At 35.1% G+C, this 17,135-nt stretch overlaps 1 protein-coding gene across 1 annotated transcript in view; it reads left to right on the top strand.

The window, feature by feature from the left end:
• Window positions 1-17,135, top strand: part of LOC134848670 (endoplasmic reticulum aminopeptidase 1-like) — a gene marked incomplete in the record, with an annotated part of 70,067 nt that overhangs the window by 22,675 nt on the left and 30,257 nt on the right. Inside the window, 4 exon segments of the mRNA XM_063866187.1 lie at window positions 15,065-15,193; window positions 15,560-15,734; window positions 16,102-16,338; window positions 16,623-16,877. Of these exon segments, the coding sequence (XP_063722257.1) occupies window positions 15,065-15,193; window positions 15,560-15,734; window positions 16,102-16,338; window positions 16,623-16,877 (796 nt within the window).

Below are 17,135 nucleotides of genomic sequence, written 5' to 3'. Positions count from 1 at the left end.
AGTATTATGCAACGATTGAATAATATGTCAATTAAATAAACCTTATCCAAATCAAAATCAAATAGCAATAAAACAAGATTTCAAAGGACGAAGTCTTTATTTTAATCATAGAATTTCTTTCGACACAAAAGGACCAATTTCACAATCCTCCGAAGGAAATTCTTATATTATGGTAATTGTTGATGCATTTACAAACTACGTAGCACTCAACCCAGTACCACATTGTAATGCTTAATGCGCATACACAACACTTTACGAACATTGGATAGCTAAATTCAGACTACCAGAAATACTAGTCACAGATAACGGCACAGAATTCATTAACAATGAAATCATCACATTATGCCACCTATATAATATCAAACATAAACTACGTTAATCTCATGCACCTTGGACAAATGGATTAGTCGAAGGTATGAACCGTTCACTACAAGAGTATCTTAGATGTATCATAAATGGAAATGATACAAAATACACAGAATGGTCAGCAGATGTAAAATTATTTCCCTTAGCATACAATTTACAAATCACGACAACTTTAGGAATGTCACCATACGAAATGGTTTTTAATCAAAAGCCACGTAAACCAATTATATTGACATTAAATTCCCATAAAAATGAACAAGGTTATTGTCAACCAAACAAAGATTCAATTTGTTATAACCTACTCTTACATACACATGATGAAGACCACTTCCATCATCCACAAATTTTGAAACTAGCTTCCGGTACACATACCGAATGGATTTTAAAAAGAGATAAAAAAAACACAATGAAATTTACCAAAAAGTAACAAAAAAGTTGTTACAAAGGCAAAATATAAATAATCAATTTAAGTCACGTTTCATGCCAGCCACAGACTTAAAAATTGGAACCTTTGTTTTAATACCTAATTTTACTACACAAAAAGGAATCTCCAAAAAATTACATTTTTTTCGAAAAATACCCTACCAAATAATTGAAAAACCAACTGAAGTAACATACAAACTTACTGATTTAAATAAAAAAGAAATCGTTCAACAAAGTAACAACTTATTACCTATTACCCAAAAGAATACGCACTCCGCGAATTTACTCAATTATATTCTTTCACTGGTTTACACATCGTTCAAAATAACCCCCAAATAGAGCAAAATCAAATTTTTAATACCACAAAAAATACAAAAACAAATCCACAGGAAAATGTAGACCCTCCAAGATCAAACACACCAGAACCAAAAATAACTCAAAAAGAAAAAAAATAGAAAACTAACAGAAACAATTTTATTACAAAATCGACAACAAAAATGGGAACATAGAGAATCATCACGTCTTAGAAGCCAACCACGGAAAAACTGTAAAACATTCATCCCAAAATCTAAAATATTAAAGAAAGTTGAATTTCAGAAACAATTTTAATTTGGATTACCCTATCATTCTTTTTAATCACTTTAAACCTTAACATTTCTGTAAAAACATGCTAAAAATAACCTCGATCAATTCTAGTTCAAATTCAGTCAATCAATAAAAATTGTTCAAATTGTCACTTTTATATCTCTCACACAAACGTATTTAGCCGATAGAAATTAATCTCCAAGCATATCTATAACTATAATTTTACAACCTCCAGGTCAAAAATAAGCAACTTGCAAAAACTTGACAACTAAAATAAACACTTCTTCATTATTATAACCCTCCTCTATCAGATTATGCAAAAATCAACATTTTTTTCCCCAATTCAGACCTCAAAAGCCCCCCAACCAAAAATGGCAAATTAGACTAGAGAAAAAAAGACCCATGATCATTTGGCCTAAAGTACAAATATTTCAAAGATACCCCCAAATTTTTCACCAAATGAAAACAATGCTATGAAGACCTTCTAAACACCAATCAAATAGCCCTCAACAATTTTTCACAAAACTCAACCCACTTGTCAAAAAATCAATAAATATTTCGACCACACTTGAATTTCGCCCCAACACTTTATAGAAATTTTCACAAACGAATTATTTCTTAAATGCTTCTTTTCATAACAGTTGACCACATAAAACAAAAACTTCTGAATCTCTTCATAAAATTTTTCAATCTATTGAAATTTTTGATATACTTTTTCATTGAAGCTTTTGAATTTCTACTAATAATTTCTATAATTTTTTGTAATCTTTTTTTAAATTTTTTATTCCCTCTTCGAAATATATCTCCAACTCTTCCAAATCCTTGACCACATCTAAAGGTACGAAAACATATAATCTATCTAAATGATACGAAATATCTTCAGTCGAACAAATATTTTTCTTTTATTCATAATTTTCCTCACATTTTTAATCTCCCTTTGGATACTTTTCCAAACTTGCTAATCAACCACCACCAAAACAGCCCCCACCAACCACATCCCAACAAAATCCAATAGCACCTACAACTACAAACAATCTCCAAACATCAACGCGTATTTTTTTTCAAGATAACCAATATACTTTTGAAGAGCGACACGCACGCCTATCAGAACCACTAGAACCAGTTCACCGACAAGCATATTTAAGTGAAACAACATATAACTTATACCCCACCTTGCAACAAGACATCAATCGAGTTAGACACGTTAGTCAAAATCAAAACACGTTTGAGATAAATAGACAAATTATACACCCGCGAAGAAGTAATCAAACCCCCAAATTTTCAAACCCCCAGAGTTCATTTTGATATACCCCAATCACCAACACCAACTACCTCAGAAATTTCAAGCAGTACACTACCAGAAACTCCCACACTTCTTTCACAACATAGCACCTCAAATATACCCTCAGACTACCTAGGTTCAACCCCCACATCACAACAAGTTCGAGAAAACCCTTTTAATCCCCCAGATACCACAGAAAGACCACCATATTGAACAACACACTCATATACACAAGGTGAACCGAACATAGTAAATGAACCAATAGATATTTCTTCTGATACAACGCTATCATCATTACCAGAAACACTATCACTCCCGTCAACACCATCATTAAGCCAAGTCTCACCGACACTTTTCCCCTTCAATTTCCCAAACAACCTCGACGCTAGATACAGCGAACAATCATCGTCAAATACCCCTTTACGATTAGATTAGAACACTTTCGTAGCACCTCCCCCAGTATTTGGACAAGATCAAGAAAGTAACCGACTCCATAGTTGGGCACTTAATAGACTACAATATAGACAAGATATCCACGACGATATCCGAGAACATAACCTTCAAATACTTCAACAAAACAGTCTCCAATTAAAATTTGAAATCACAGTCAGACTTAATAATATTGTTCAACACCCCCTTTCCCCTAAGTTCGCCAAACATAACAGCTCAATCACTACCTCCTCCATTTATAGCAACTGAAGTAATATATAAATATGATAGATACACCAAAAACACAATTGGATATATCACATTTTATAACCCATACTTCGGATTATCATACACATGTATATTTTAAAGATATTTACCTTTCAACATATTCTTTTTCTATTTTTTTCCGAACAACATAAAAATTCATCCCCTCGTACAGGACCTCAGGATTTGTTAGTAACACACTATGATTGTGAGGAAAACGAACAAAAAAAACACTACACAAATACGCTATAAATCAAGTCACACAAAGCGAATCCGAACCACAAGCCATAGAAACTACAAATATAGTAGCCACCCTATACTCAAAAGCCCGATCAATAACTTTAATAGGATACAAAATTACAGCAACATTTTCCGAAAAGAAAGTACATTGCTCACAAGTCTCAAACGGAAATGAAAACCGACTAGACCACGAATCTTTCTATCAAGATAATATAGAAAGATTACTACATCTTAACCCTCAAGACTGTAAGAATCAACTTAGACGACTAAATTTAACACAAAGTGATGGAATGAACAGAAAACTAGTAAATTTTTAAGTTTTCCCAGAGTTAGCACATCAAGCACCTCCGCAATATAGAGAATAAGCTAACACGATTTCAAATATACCCAGAAAAAAAACTAGCATGTAAAAATAAAAAACCAATTTACAAAACACAGTACTCAGAAATCCTTGTTGAATACGAACACGGTTTCGACATGAGTACAAGACATCTAATTGTAGACCCCATGGCCACATCTCATTCACTTACCGACGGAAACACTTATGTTTCAGTAAAATTTCAGAAAAACATAGGAAGAATAGGTGGAAAATTAAAACCACAAGACGCCGATAGTACACGATTACAAGAACTATCACTCATGAACCGCACATATTTTGGCGCAATTCACTATGATATACATTTAGACATAAAACTAGATTACACAATAAGCAGAATTTTTCAAGATATGTCACTCTCAGAATTAGAAACACTACACCAATTATGTGAACTTGAAAGAACACAAATTCTACAGTCACTAGCACTAGCAGTCCTCAAAATACCATATGCAGGATATTTGTATCCGGAAATAGATCAAATTTTATTGATTATGAAGGAAAGATTTTATGGTATTACACTTGTACCAAAAAAGTATCACCCTTATACGTTTTTGAAGATGAAAGATGTTACAAAAGAATCCCCATATCCTACAAAAATAAAGTATATTTTGTTGATACACTCTCAAGACGAACATATTTTTGGGACACAGCAGTACCATTTGGATCACAAAATAGCCACAATGTTGTACAATTAAATCCCGACGAAGATAAATACTATCTACTAACACCATACCCGACATTAATGCCACCATTAAAAAAGTTTTCACCTGAAAGCATTCGAGCTATAGCTATATATTCTAAATCCGATATACACCATCACATTAGAGCACAACAATTTCAAGAATTACTAACATAAATGGACACTATACAACGACAATCAACAGACTAAAATTTAAGAAAACTTCCAGAAACAGCAGGATTTTCAGATAATTACACACAAGACAACAGTGGATATTTTAAAGACATCAAAGATTACATATATTTAAACGGTGAAAAATATCGACCACAAGATAAATCACCAATCAATGTTTTTAGTTTTGTAAATCTCAAAAACGAAGTTCTAGCCTTTCTAGGATGGCCATATTACATGTTAGAAAGATTGACTATCTTATACGCAATATTTAATTTTATTGGATTTATTTTCTCATTACCAAAAGGAATCTATAACACATGCGCAATACATACACAAATAAAACCGACAAGCACGCGTATTAATTGCAGGATTTTTTTGGAATATTTTCATCATCAATAAACAAAATCCTCCTAGATGCACAAATTAAAGAATACAATACAAAGCTATCAACAAATCCCAACACATACGATGACCCAAATAACAATACAAACGCATTACCTACGGCACCCCATTTGCCAAATAATCATCCTTTATCTTTAGTCTCACGAAATTTTTGAAACTTAGCAATCACAAACCCCCAAAACTTAAGACCCAGCCACATGCAAAGCCCCTTTCCAACATATAGTGACACAACACCCGAAAATTGACGACACATACGAAAAAATCATTGAACAGCCCCCCTTTTACTACTTTTCAGTCTCAAAATAATCATTTTTTTAGCCAACGATGAGCAGACAAATTGGATCACTCCACCGATCAAACTTCCACCCAGCCAACCTCCAAAATCCACTCCCTATTATCCCACTTTTTGCTTTTCCGCCACCTGATTCACCACAAGCTAACACACCATCAGGCATGAATTCTGACACTAACTCAGATATGACAATTTATACAACAATTTCACAATTCAATAATTCTGATATTGAAACCCCCGACGAATTCGCCGATTCAGAACCATCCCCATCTACACATACCCCGAACAGCTCAACAACCTTCTCAAAACCCCCTTTCCAACCTATACAATCCCATAGCCAACATGCATCGCCCTACACTCCTTCTCAAGTAACCCCAACCTACTCCCCATTCAATAATGACCGCTCTACCAACAACTCCCCAGATAATATCCAAATTTCCGACGAACTAGAAAATTTTATAACACTCCAACAACAATTGCTATCTCCCCACACCCCAACTATTAACCAATTATCATCAACAATAACATCATCAAATCCACCAACACCTACACATTTTTCAGATTATACTCCATCATTAGCTCATTCATCCACTTCAACAGAATCATCCAATAGTACTAACCGTGCTTATAGAACTTTTAAACGTAAATTCCCAAATCACACATTCCCATCCAAACCCGGAACCGCCCGAGAATATATCAACCATCCAGACCACACCAATACGACGAATTTTCTCCAAATAACCCTACCTTTATTTCCCCAATATACCCTAAATCAATCCGACCCTAACCCTGAACCACGTCACTTTGTAGATGAACATGAATTAATATCCACATTTCATTGGACAGCTTATTATAATTTCACTAACCCCCTTACGCTACCACTCTATAACACCACTACCAATATTGAAATAAATAAGGACGAATTATTCAGATTAACCACAGCACTCACCCCCCGACAATTTACATACGTAGGCTTTAAAAAATTACTAAAAACATTCACTGCACCCCGCCCTAACGACTACTCAATTGAATATTACGATCATAACATCATCCGATCAAATCAAGACCAATTTCTAGCCGACGATAAATTCGCTAATCCACAAATCACAGAAAAGTTTTTTATTAAATCATCATACATATTCACACTTAACATCCTTGATAAAAAGCATGATCACATTATTTCAGATGCACTCTCAGACATCCAAGCATATGAATCATTTCACGAAAAATTTCAAACATTTTCACTAACCTTTCACTTCCTGACACCAAAAGGACGCGATTTGCACTGCTCACACGATATCATGTTGAGAACTAAGCAAACACATACTTATACTTACTACCGCTTTATCCAAAATCATTTTCATTTACACACACCAACACGACAACCTCACCACAGATTTCAATTCATTAATTCCAAATACAGCTCACCGTTTTTCCTAAACTTCACGTATTGCATTAAAAATACTTACTTTCAAGGCATCCTCAGAAATTATGATCCCATCACTCAATTTTATATATTTTATCCCCTCACAAAGACCTTCAACGACGAAGAATCCCGACCCCTGATCATTCCGCATGAATATATTCAACCTATAGAGGTACCCATTTTAGAATTCATCCACAATACTAAATATAATCATAAAATTTATAATCTAATCCAGAACACACCTCATGACTTTGCAATAGGCACCGAAGAATTAAAAACCATCAAAGCACTGCAATTGCTTTGGCCACTGTTGCAGACTAAAAACATAATACGCATACTAGCAAAACTACTAACTACCTCAGACGTCATTCACGACATTTTTCCACACGGCTTTTTCCCCGACGACTAAAGGTAACTATGAACTTAATATTTTTCAAACTAACTAATTCAAAACAAGAACTCTATTAAACCAATAGCACTAAAAGATGCAGTAAAAGTCAATTCAAATTAGTAAATTAATTTCTAAATTCTTTCCCCAAATGTAGTAAAAATTAAATACGATGAAAATCAATTTATACTTTTCAAATCCCAAAAGCAGTAAAATTTAGTCTTAAGGCAGTAAATTCATACAAAAGAAATACAGTACTAACCTTTTCTATAACTTCTGTTCAAACGCAGAGAAATTCTATCCACAATGGCACAGCTCGCCCACGAAGAATTGTTTAAAATAATGATTTCAAGTTTTAAGTTTGCACTAACAACAACTCAAACAAGCAATAACAAGTTTCCACTTTTCCTTTAACCCGATTGGAATGGAATTATATAATAACCAAGCTAACCAACGCAGCTTACTAAACACTATAAACCATAAACTAACAGCATGACTAAGAAAAGAAAACCCACGGTACCCAAACTGGATTAAACCAGCTTGAAACTGGATAATTTATTCTTTTGAAGACTATTACCAAGTCTAAAAAAGAAACAACAAAACACCAAAAAGTCGCAAGACAAACCCAAACCAAAAACAATTTGATTTTTGAGAAAAGGACACAACCAACGAAACAAAAGGAAAACAAATAAATAATATAACAAAAAGGTTAACACAAAACAGGACCCCTTAAAAAACCAGCACGAAATCATACTCCCCTTCCTGGCCTAACCTTTCTGAGCATGCTCTATAGCCGGCCTAGCCCACCGTGCTACATCCACGTTTTGTGACCACATCACAATTTTTGCCAAGAGGTACTCAAGTGTGAGTAACTTTTAAAAATAACTGAACTAAAACTAAAACGCTTTTGCGAAAACAATTAATCAAAATCATTACTAAAAAACAGGACAAACAAAGTTTTATGAATGTAAATTATAATATGCAGTACAACCACAAGAACGAGCATCCAAAGACTAGACGACCCCATCACACTCAACCTACAGATTAGCTAAATACAACTGACATGCCGCTCACAATCACGACTCATAAAGGATTTAGAGTACGACTTGACTTCGCAGAAAAGGACTTCATTGAATCAGACCAATGACCACCTCGATGTTCAAGTATACGTACAGATCCGAGTTACAAGGCAACCCCTCAAAACACGATTTTCACGCCATTCCCAAACCAGATCGAAACACAGTTCTCCAGAACCAATCAAGAACGTACGATCATAACAAACCATCTTGAAATCAGATTGATTTCCTTGACAGTCAAAGTCTTTGTCAAACGATAACTAATAACTTCCTATCGATGACTCGAGCTTCCTGGAACTCTCTTCTCCAAGAACAAAACAGGAAAAGATGCTCGTCAAACAACAACGACCAACCTCCATCCTTCATTACAGATAGAAGATCTAAAGATTCAAAACTCTGTAAACCCCGGATGGATGGAACCAGATATAAACTATATTTATTCTTTGGTTATAAATTGGATATTTTATCTCTATAAAATATTTAATATTAACCAATCACGATCCATCAAACTAACAAACCACTTATTTGTAAATACTGAAATTACTTATAATTTCAGCACCAAAGAGATTTGAATTTAACTTAGAAATTAGTTACCTCTCTCAGAGAACTTTGGCAATCGCAATAAGCCAGTAATCTCTAGATCTATTGAGCCTAGCAGAGACTAGTTAAACACCCTGAGACTAGTAGATATTAGAGTAAGATTAGGATCGGTATTAGACTAAGAAGTTGCACGAATCTATCCGGCCGAAAAAAAGATAGCGTGACGAGCAGACGGTGTACCCTATCCGAAATTACTCTATGAGTTACACCTCGAACCTAACTCAGATGTTTGAAAACAGGGGTAGTTTTTCTAATGACAATCTCCCAGACTGGGTTTTTCTTATTACTAATAAAAACCAACTTGATGAGTGTGGAAACAATTTCTTATAGTTTTACTAGACGCAGGAAATTCACGATAAAATGAAACTATCGAGGTCTGAAAAGTGAACGCCAGAGCTCCAACTGTGGGAGGTTTAAGAACACTTTACGAGACATATTGCAGAAACCGAGGAAGATGTCGTAGTCAGTTCGGTTACAGTTATCAGGGAACGCAAAAAGAAGCAACACTCAACATCAAATTTTTGTCGAGGAAAACGGCACATTTCTTAAAGAGCAAAAGGAGAAACAAAGTGAGAATAAGCATTCAAAGAAGACTCGCTTCTCCGAGTGACAGCTCATCAAGCTGATTTATTGATGAGCTAAGTTTTAGCACCAAAAAAAATATAAAAAAGAGTGGTTCAATTAGTTCACAGACGGGAACATTAAAACTCATGGCGGATCCGGTACAGCAAATTGGACACCGTTTGGGATGCCATACCTGCAACACTGGGTAAAGAGAGTTGAATTAAATTCAAAAACGAACATTAAGCACATCAAAACTTTGTGCTTGATATCGGAGGGGGGAATCTTGGCAAATTTTGGCAGAAAGAAAATCAAGTGTGGCAGGGGACTGATTTTGGTCAAGTACATGCTGAAGCTCCGGTTTAAAGATTGGATGGGGTTTTTGATATTAAAGATATAGAAATTTGAAAATAGTTATCCACGCCTTTTTGGTTTACAAGGCCTGAAAAATGAAGTCGAAAAAGAACGCAATAAAAGAGTTATTGAAAACGAACAGTTTAATATTGCTAAAAGAACGACGAGAGCCAGTTTGGTAGATTTTGAAAAGGACTAACAAAAATTGAGAATTAAGTCAAAGGGACTGGGCAAAGAAACGAAAGTTTTGTACTTTTGGAATCGGATAAGAAAAACTGAATTTAACAAAAAGCGTTAACCTGTAGGAAAAGTTCGTCATGCATCGGGGGTTGGCAGAATTTATAAAGATGTTAGTGGAAAACGTGACAATTAGGAAAAAAACTTGAGTGGAATTGAAAAGCAGACTGATGATCTAATTGAATAGGTTGTGGTCACATACACTTCATTATTGGTAAACTTATCATGCAACGCAGCACTGATTTTAACCAAAGTATAGCCCTTAACTTATTTGAATGGCAGTACTGCAAAATCAGGGAGAAGTTGATAAAACTGTATGTGATTGCTAAGTTCTCCGAATTGTCAGCGGTGCATTTTGTCAGATCAACAGTACCCGGGAAGATCATGGATGTTTTGACAATGACCCGCTTTGGAACTCGGAAGAGTATACTGCATGATCTTGAAGGCGACTTCAACATTTAGATAATGACTTTGATGAGTTTTGTTTCTAGTTGTCCCATTGAGACAACTGCAGGTTACTTGGCTTTCTCAAAAAGAATCATTGAAGACAACTAGGCATTCTCTGCTCAAGGATACTTTTATCAAACAATGAGAAAACGAAAAATTGGTAGCTGATCCGGCTGTATCTATGGCTCTCGAAATGGACGTGACAAATTTCTCCCCTTTGAACCAGTTTTTTGGGTTCAATCTACCCTGCATTGAATATCCTATTGCTCTCGAGTGGCTTAAGCAGAAGGTCCTTCAGCCTACAGTAATTCGTCCATTAGAATTGACAGTAAGGTTTTTAAGATATTATGAACAATTTGGGTTTATAAGCTCGATTCTTTAACAAATTAGCTAACATTATGATTAATATAACTCACTCTAATTTCCTACTCTGGGCAAAAAAGTATGCTGATTTACCATTCCAAAGCTGGGTATAAAAAAGTCCAGGAAAATTATTTTGTCTTTGTCAAAAGCACCTATTCACCATGGTCTTTTGGCGCAAGTAAGAACAACCGAGGTTTTGCTTTTTAAGATGTGCCAGCTCAATTTAAGTTTCGCTTCTTGAAAAATTTTTTCCGACTGTGTTATATTGAACAAAATTAAATTCAAAAAAGCCAAAACTCAGCATAAACCAAAAGTTCTGGCAAAATTTAATCAAACTGTCAAAGTTGTTTAGTTTTTCACCAGATAGGTAAAATACTTGAAAAATGGAATGGGGCAGGCATGGATTTTGTCACAAATACAGACCTGCTCAAGGCCAGATTCAGACCTGGAACATACATTGGGCGAGAGGGCAGTTGGTTCTGTCGGTGGGGTGGGGTGGTGGTAGTTGGTTTATTTGATAGAGGGGAAAAGGACAAAGGTACAAGTGTTAAGGGGGACCAAAGTTGAGAGTGGCTGGGAATGGAATTGTATTGCTGTTTGCGAAACTACTCATTTGATAAATGCAGGAAGTATTGCTAAATTTTGCACGATGCGAAGCAAAAAGAGTGGAAAAAAGTCCTTTTTAATTGATTTCGAATAGTTCATAATTAATTTTAAATTTGATAAAAGCAATGAATTATAGATTTTTTGCTCCATTTTGTTGTCTGGGGTAAAATGGGAATTGCTTATTTTGTTAACTCTTTGAACCACAAAAGTCCTCTATAACTAATTTCTTTCACTTCTCTTCGCTGGTAACAAATTTTTTTTGAAGATTTTCAATCAACGTTTTATTTTCGTTCAATTCTTAGTTAGTTTTCCAGCAAGTTTTCTCAATTTTTGTATCCAGCGTCGACTAGTCATCTAATAATAGTAAAATATCAAAAAAAAAAAAATTAACAGCCACCTTTCGTAATTTTGTTATTTTTGTGCTGCAGAAAATTTATGGGAACAAAAAAATTTTTCTTTTCGTCTGCTGTTTTTTTTTATAAAAGACAAAATATCAACCTCATGTTGCATCTGTTACCAAAACTGGGTCTGAAAGTCCAGAATGATAAATTTGAGTAAACTTTGAGAAAAATAAAGATAATTAACGATAATCAATTTAAAGTTTGACTAAGCAATCACCTGTATCTGAGTATCGAAAAAGAAGATGGGATTCTTAGAGCATTTTATTTCTTCTAGCAGCCTTAATACTGCATGATTTACCTTCATGTAAAGCAGATACATTAGGAAGAATACCAATTCGAAACTTTATTTTATCTGATACCATTAATGTGTCAAACGACCTTGTATTATACAACAATTTTGAAGGCCCGAAATAAAAACGTTCCACAGTTCGGAATCATGATTGATATAGGCAGCCTATCTTCCATTCGTCAAAAATAATTAAAAATCAATATGATGAAAAAGTTTATGCGCAGCTGTTGCTTATCAAACTAACAAAATCACTGACAAGTGATAAATGCTTGCGTCTCCGCTGCAAGAACAGTAGTTTTGCTGTTTAATTTTTTTTCCAACTTTTTATTGGCAATTGATGAGAAAGAAGATATCCGAGTAGTTATTAACAGGGCGTCAGTCAGTTCAACAACTTCGAAAAACAAAAAAGTTAAAAGTTCAAGGTGACTTGAAAACTTTGCACTTATTTTTGTTATTTTTCACAGAAACCAACGTCTACGAAAAAAAGCAATTCAGCTGCAAGGTCAAGACAAAATGAGCAGTTACAAAGGAATGCAATCGATTATAATCGATCATAATTGATTTTTTCTGCTTCCAATGAATTAGAATTTGTTATAAAATTAATCAGTTATAATCTGTTATAATTGATTATAATGACATCGGAAATTAATTGATTAATTTCGGTTATAATTGATTGAAATGTATTATAGTTGATTATAATTTGATTTCTAAAAGAGGTTTTATTTTCGATTTTCAACTGATTAAAAAGGATTTATTCTCAACTTTAATAAGACTTCTATTAAATTTTAATATATTCTTTTATTAAAGCTTAAAACTGGATGCGGGTAAGTGGATTCCACAAGATGTATGTGAATATCGCAAAATTGTTTTATTGAATGCAAAGTTTGGACTCCTAATGGTTTTCAAATGAAGCAGAATAAGTTATACCTCAGCTATTTTTTCAAACTCGTTTTACGGATCGCTCTGATGAAGCAAACTTTTAGCATTTATAGCTCTCTTACAGCTCAGGATTATTCCCCCTCTTCATCGATTTCCGAGATATCACATTAAAACTTCTTTGAGACTTCCACATTAGAAGAGCCAATCAATGGCATTTATTACCTTGGTTGTAGTTTGCAGGGTTCACACCTCGTTGAAAAAATTTTGGAAAGTCTTAACTTCGAATAAATAGCAAATTTCTTATGCAACTTGCACGCACTGCTCGACCCTGACATTTTTTCCATTTCAATAAAACATTTAAAAAAATTTATTTTGAAAAACTTTAGGGACTAAACGACAAGTAAACTTTTATGGACCAACCTTCCCTTGATTTTGAGTACAAAACTAAACCGCACTGCAATCAAGAAACGCAAAAAAAAACCAAAGCCGAAAGCCAGCACAATTTTTGGAGTCAGTACGACATTGAGTGTAATAAAATATTGAAGCTCAATCATTGAAAAAGCTGATTAAAAAGTATCCTGAGTGTCGAAATATATGTTAAACTAATTATACGTTATTCGGGCTAAATTAGAGCCATAGAGTCTGTTGAAAATCTTTTTAAACATTTTTTTTTCAATTAATGCACCCCTCACTCTAGTAAAAAAGCAGAATTTTTTTTTACAAAACTTGGCTTTTTCAAAACTTTTTATTGTTTTAATAAAGGAACATTCTATGTACTTGGAACAATCTATGATTGCGCAGCGACCGACAATTTTCAATAGTTATAGTTTTAGTCTTGAGGTTCTGGTTGTTGATTGTTCTCAGCGATGAAGGTTGAAAAACAAAAAAAGTCAAAACCGACTTGGCGTGATTGCCCAGAAAAATATGAGGCCAACAAATTTTTCTTATAGAAAACCGGATGTTAATTAGTCTCTTAATTAAGCAGAGCCTTCGAGTATAGGTCGTGATTAACAGGTGAAATGATGATTGATGCGGCGTACAAAAACATGACAAACAAAGTTCATATAACAGCAAAAATTCGATTCAAACTTAGTATTTGCAGCTCATTTAATTGACTAGCGCACCAACTAAAGTATTCTTAAATTAGTTAAGAGTTTGAATGATTTAAAACGTACACTTTCTTTTATTCAAGCAAAATGGTTTATTTTTAACGCTTTCACTATTTGGCCAATTTGGCTTGCGGAGAGTCTTTTGTGTACAAAATGGTGCGTATAATTCGCTATTATAAACCTGACCTAATTTTTATTTTTTTCCGGATCTTTTAGGGTTTCTGTAAATATTTTCTCCCGTCATGGAACCCATTAAAGAATATCCACCCATAGAAATGTTTGTAGACGCTTCCTTTAGACCGACTCAAAGGGTACTCCCTTTGTAATACTTTGAATTATCCATTTTTGGTGACGGACCCTAAGATTTTTCTAAAAGGCGCCTTTGGCGTCAAAATATACTAACTTTGAGGGGGAGCGCGCGCCGTAAAAAGCAAACTTTTGGTCGAAATTTTCCAAAAAGTGCCTAAAAACGCCTTTTTAGCCTGTTTTTTTTTCAGAATTTTGCCTGCGGCGCAGAAAAATTGGCCAAAACGGACTTTTTACTGCTTTGGAAGAGCTTGAAAAACCAATTTGGTCAACCTAAAAAAGTTTGAAAATCCGCCCTCCCCCTCGAGAAAATCTAAGATCCGCCCCTGAGGAGAGGGGTAGTTAAAGAGATCCCAATATTTTTAGGGGTAGATATCACTACTGATTTTTCAACCCTTCACCAGTATTTCTAATAGCTGAAAAACATCGATAATTAAAACGACGAGCAGCAATTTGCTTAATAGTTGAACAATTCTGGAAATTAACTGCTAGTTTCATTTTCTTATTAAGGAAGCCAAGGGGGCTTGGGCTTCCCTGCTTATTTCCCTGATTTATCAACTTCCCTCCGTCAAAAAAGTAAACAGAGGGTTTTCAGGGAAATATAACCTACCCTCATTTCCCCTTAGAACAATATGTGGGGTAAGTTCCCAAGGGGGCAACTCATAAAAAATGAGCTGAAACGCACGACCTGAAAAACACGGATGTGAAATCTGAAACAAAAAACGCAATTTTTGTTTGTGAAAACCATGTTTGGGTATTTTTAACTATTCCTACGCTCCCTCCGTTCCCGGCTATGCTACATAGTAAAACGCAACCCCTCTCCCCTATAAAAGACTAATTTAATGATTGAGCAGATGCGACTATTGACCTTTCTGACAAACTGCCCCCCATAATACAATAGGCTGGGTAGGATGGGGATGGGGTGGTTTTTGCAATCATTATAGAATAGGCGGGTGGTGGGGTGTAGGGGATAGCTAACAAATTGACGAGCGTGTTTGTTTACAGCCGAAGCCATTGAAAATTTCGTTGAATGACGATTACCTGAGTGGCGCGAGGGAGAGGGGGAGGAGCAATCACATTCCGTCGAGTCCTTCGAGGAACTACCAGGAATCCAATCTGGACAACATTAACGAGAATTCTAACGAGGAAGACACCACAGAAGAAGAAGAACAGGCGCAAGGCACGGCAAGCCAAATTCAAATAAACATATTAATCAATAAATTAGTTAGTTGAATAATTGATTAATACGTTAAATAACAAAAAACATAGTTAAATAATCAGTTAAGTAGTCCACTGATCAATTAATTAGTTTGTATATTTGGATTTTCAGCCAAAAATTACGATGGAGAGGTTTTTTGGCGATATTTTATATTATTGTTTCATTAATAACAGATCAAACAGCACTGAAAAGTCTATACAGTTATCCCTTCAAAAAATTTGAAAAACGAAACCAAAAAAAATATTAAACGAAAAACAAAACCAAATTTGGAAATTTCGTGAAATTTAATTAAAAATTCATTTTTTTGAAATACTGATGTTCTGTAAAGATTCCAATAAACCCACCGAGGATCCTTGGATTCAAGACGTCGTCAAAAACAGCCGACTACTATCCGGTGACGACAGCAAATTGGCCCAGTTTCACTTTGCCGAGAGTGGGCCGAGCGACGAAGATGAGTCTGCGGGGGATTTGGCGTCGGCGGCGGCGGCAGGTGTGAAGCGAACGTCTTCTTACCGGAAGCATAATGGATCTCGGTCTTCGAGTGGGTATGCAGCAGTTTCCACAGGTGAGAAATAACAAATTGAAGATCTTTCAGTCGTGATTCAAATCTGCAAAGTGCCGAGACACTTCCACTCTTTCAGTCTCAAACTCTCTGATACTTTTTACTTTCTGTCTATTTTCGAGTGAGGAAAGAGAACGATTTAGTATTACAATAGGAACAGCTTTCAATTAAGCCGTGAAAAGTTTGCCTTACTATTTAAAATTTAGTTTTAGTTTCAGTGCAGAATCTGCCAATTTTTCATTTTTCGGCGAACCTCCACAGATGATCTCGGCTACTGCAAATTTTAGGCTCTAAATCAATTCTGCTGAAAAGAAGCAGCAGCATGCTTTCGAATAACAGCTCATCAAATAGTCTCGAGAAGAAGCAGGGAACACCAGTAGGCGAGTACAGCTACGCAAGTTCCGAGGCAGTGGCACAGATGGCCCAGGACTATTTGCCCCCCTCCAGACGTTCGTGGGGGGACGTGAGTTTGTGCAAGAAGAGTTGCAAGTGTTTCTTCATCTATTGTTTCCTCATCTTCGTACTACTCGCTTGTCTGACAGGTTTGATAACTTAAGTCGTATTTAATACCAGAAAAAGTCTAAGAATTTTTCGGAGGAGGCGGGGGAGTGTAGATATTTCAAAATACTCTGGAGAACTATATGACCTTTTGTTTGAAGGTGGAACTAATTGATTTACCAATTTGCCTTCTTTGAACACTAAAACAACTTTATGAAAAAAATGGTAGATTTAATAAAATGTTGCAATGTCGTTTTCGAGACATTTAGAAAGTTGTTCCGAACAAAAATTCTTGTCTAGAG

The sequence above is a fragment of the Symsagittifera roscoffensis genome, chromosome 6 (genome assembly GCF_963678635.1).
Source record: "Symsagittifera roscoffensis chromosome 6, txSymRosc1.1, whole genome shotgun sequence".
NCBI lineage: Eukaryota > Metazoa > Xenacoelomorpha > Acoela > Convolutidae > Symsagittifera > Symsagittifera roscoffensis.
This window is presented reverse-complemented; position numbering and strand designations above follow the sequence as displayed.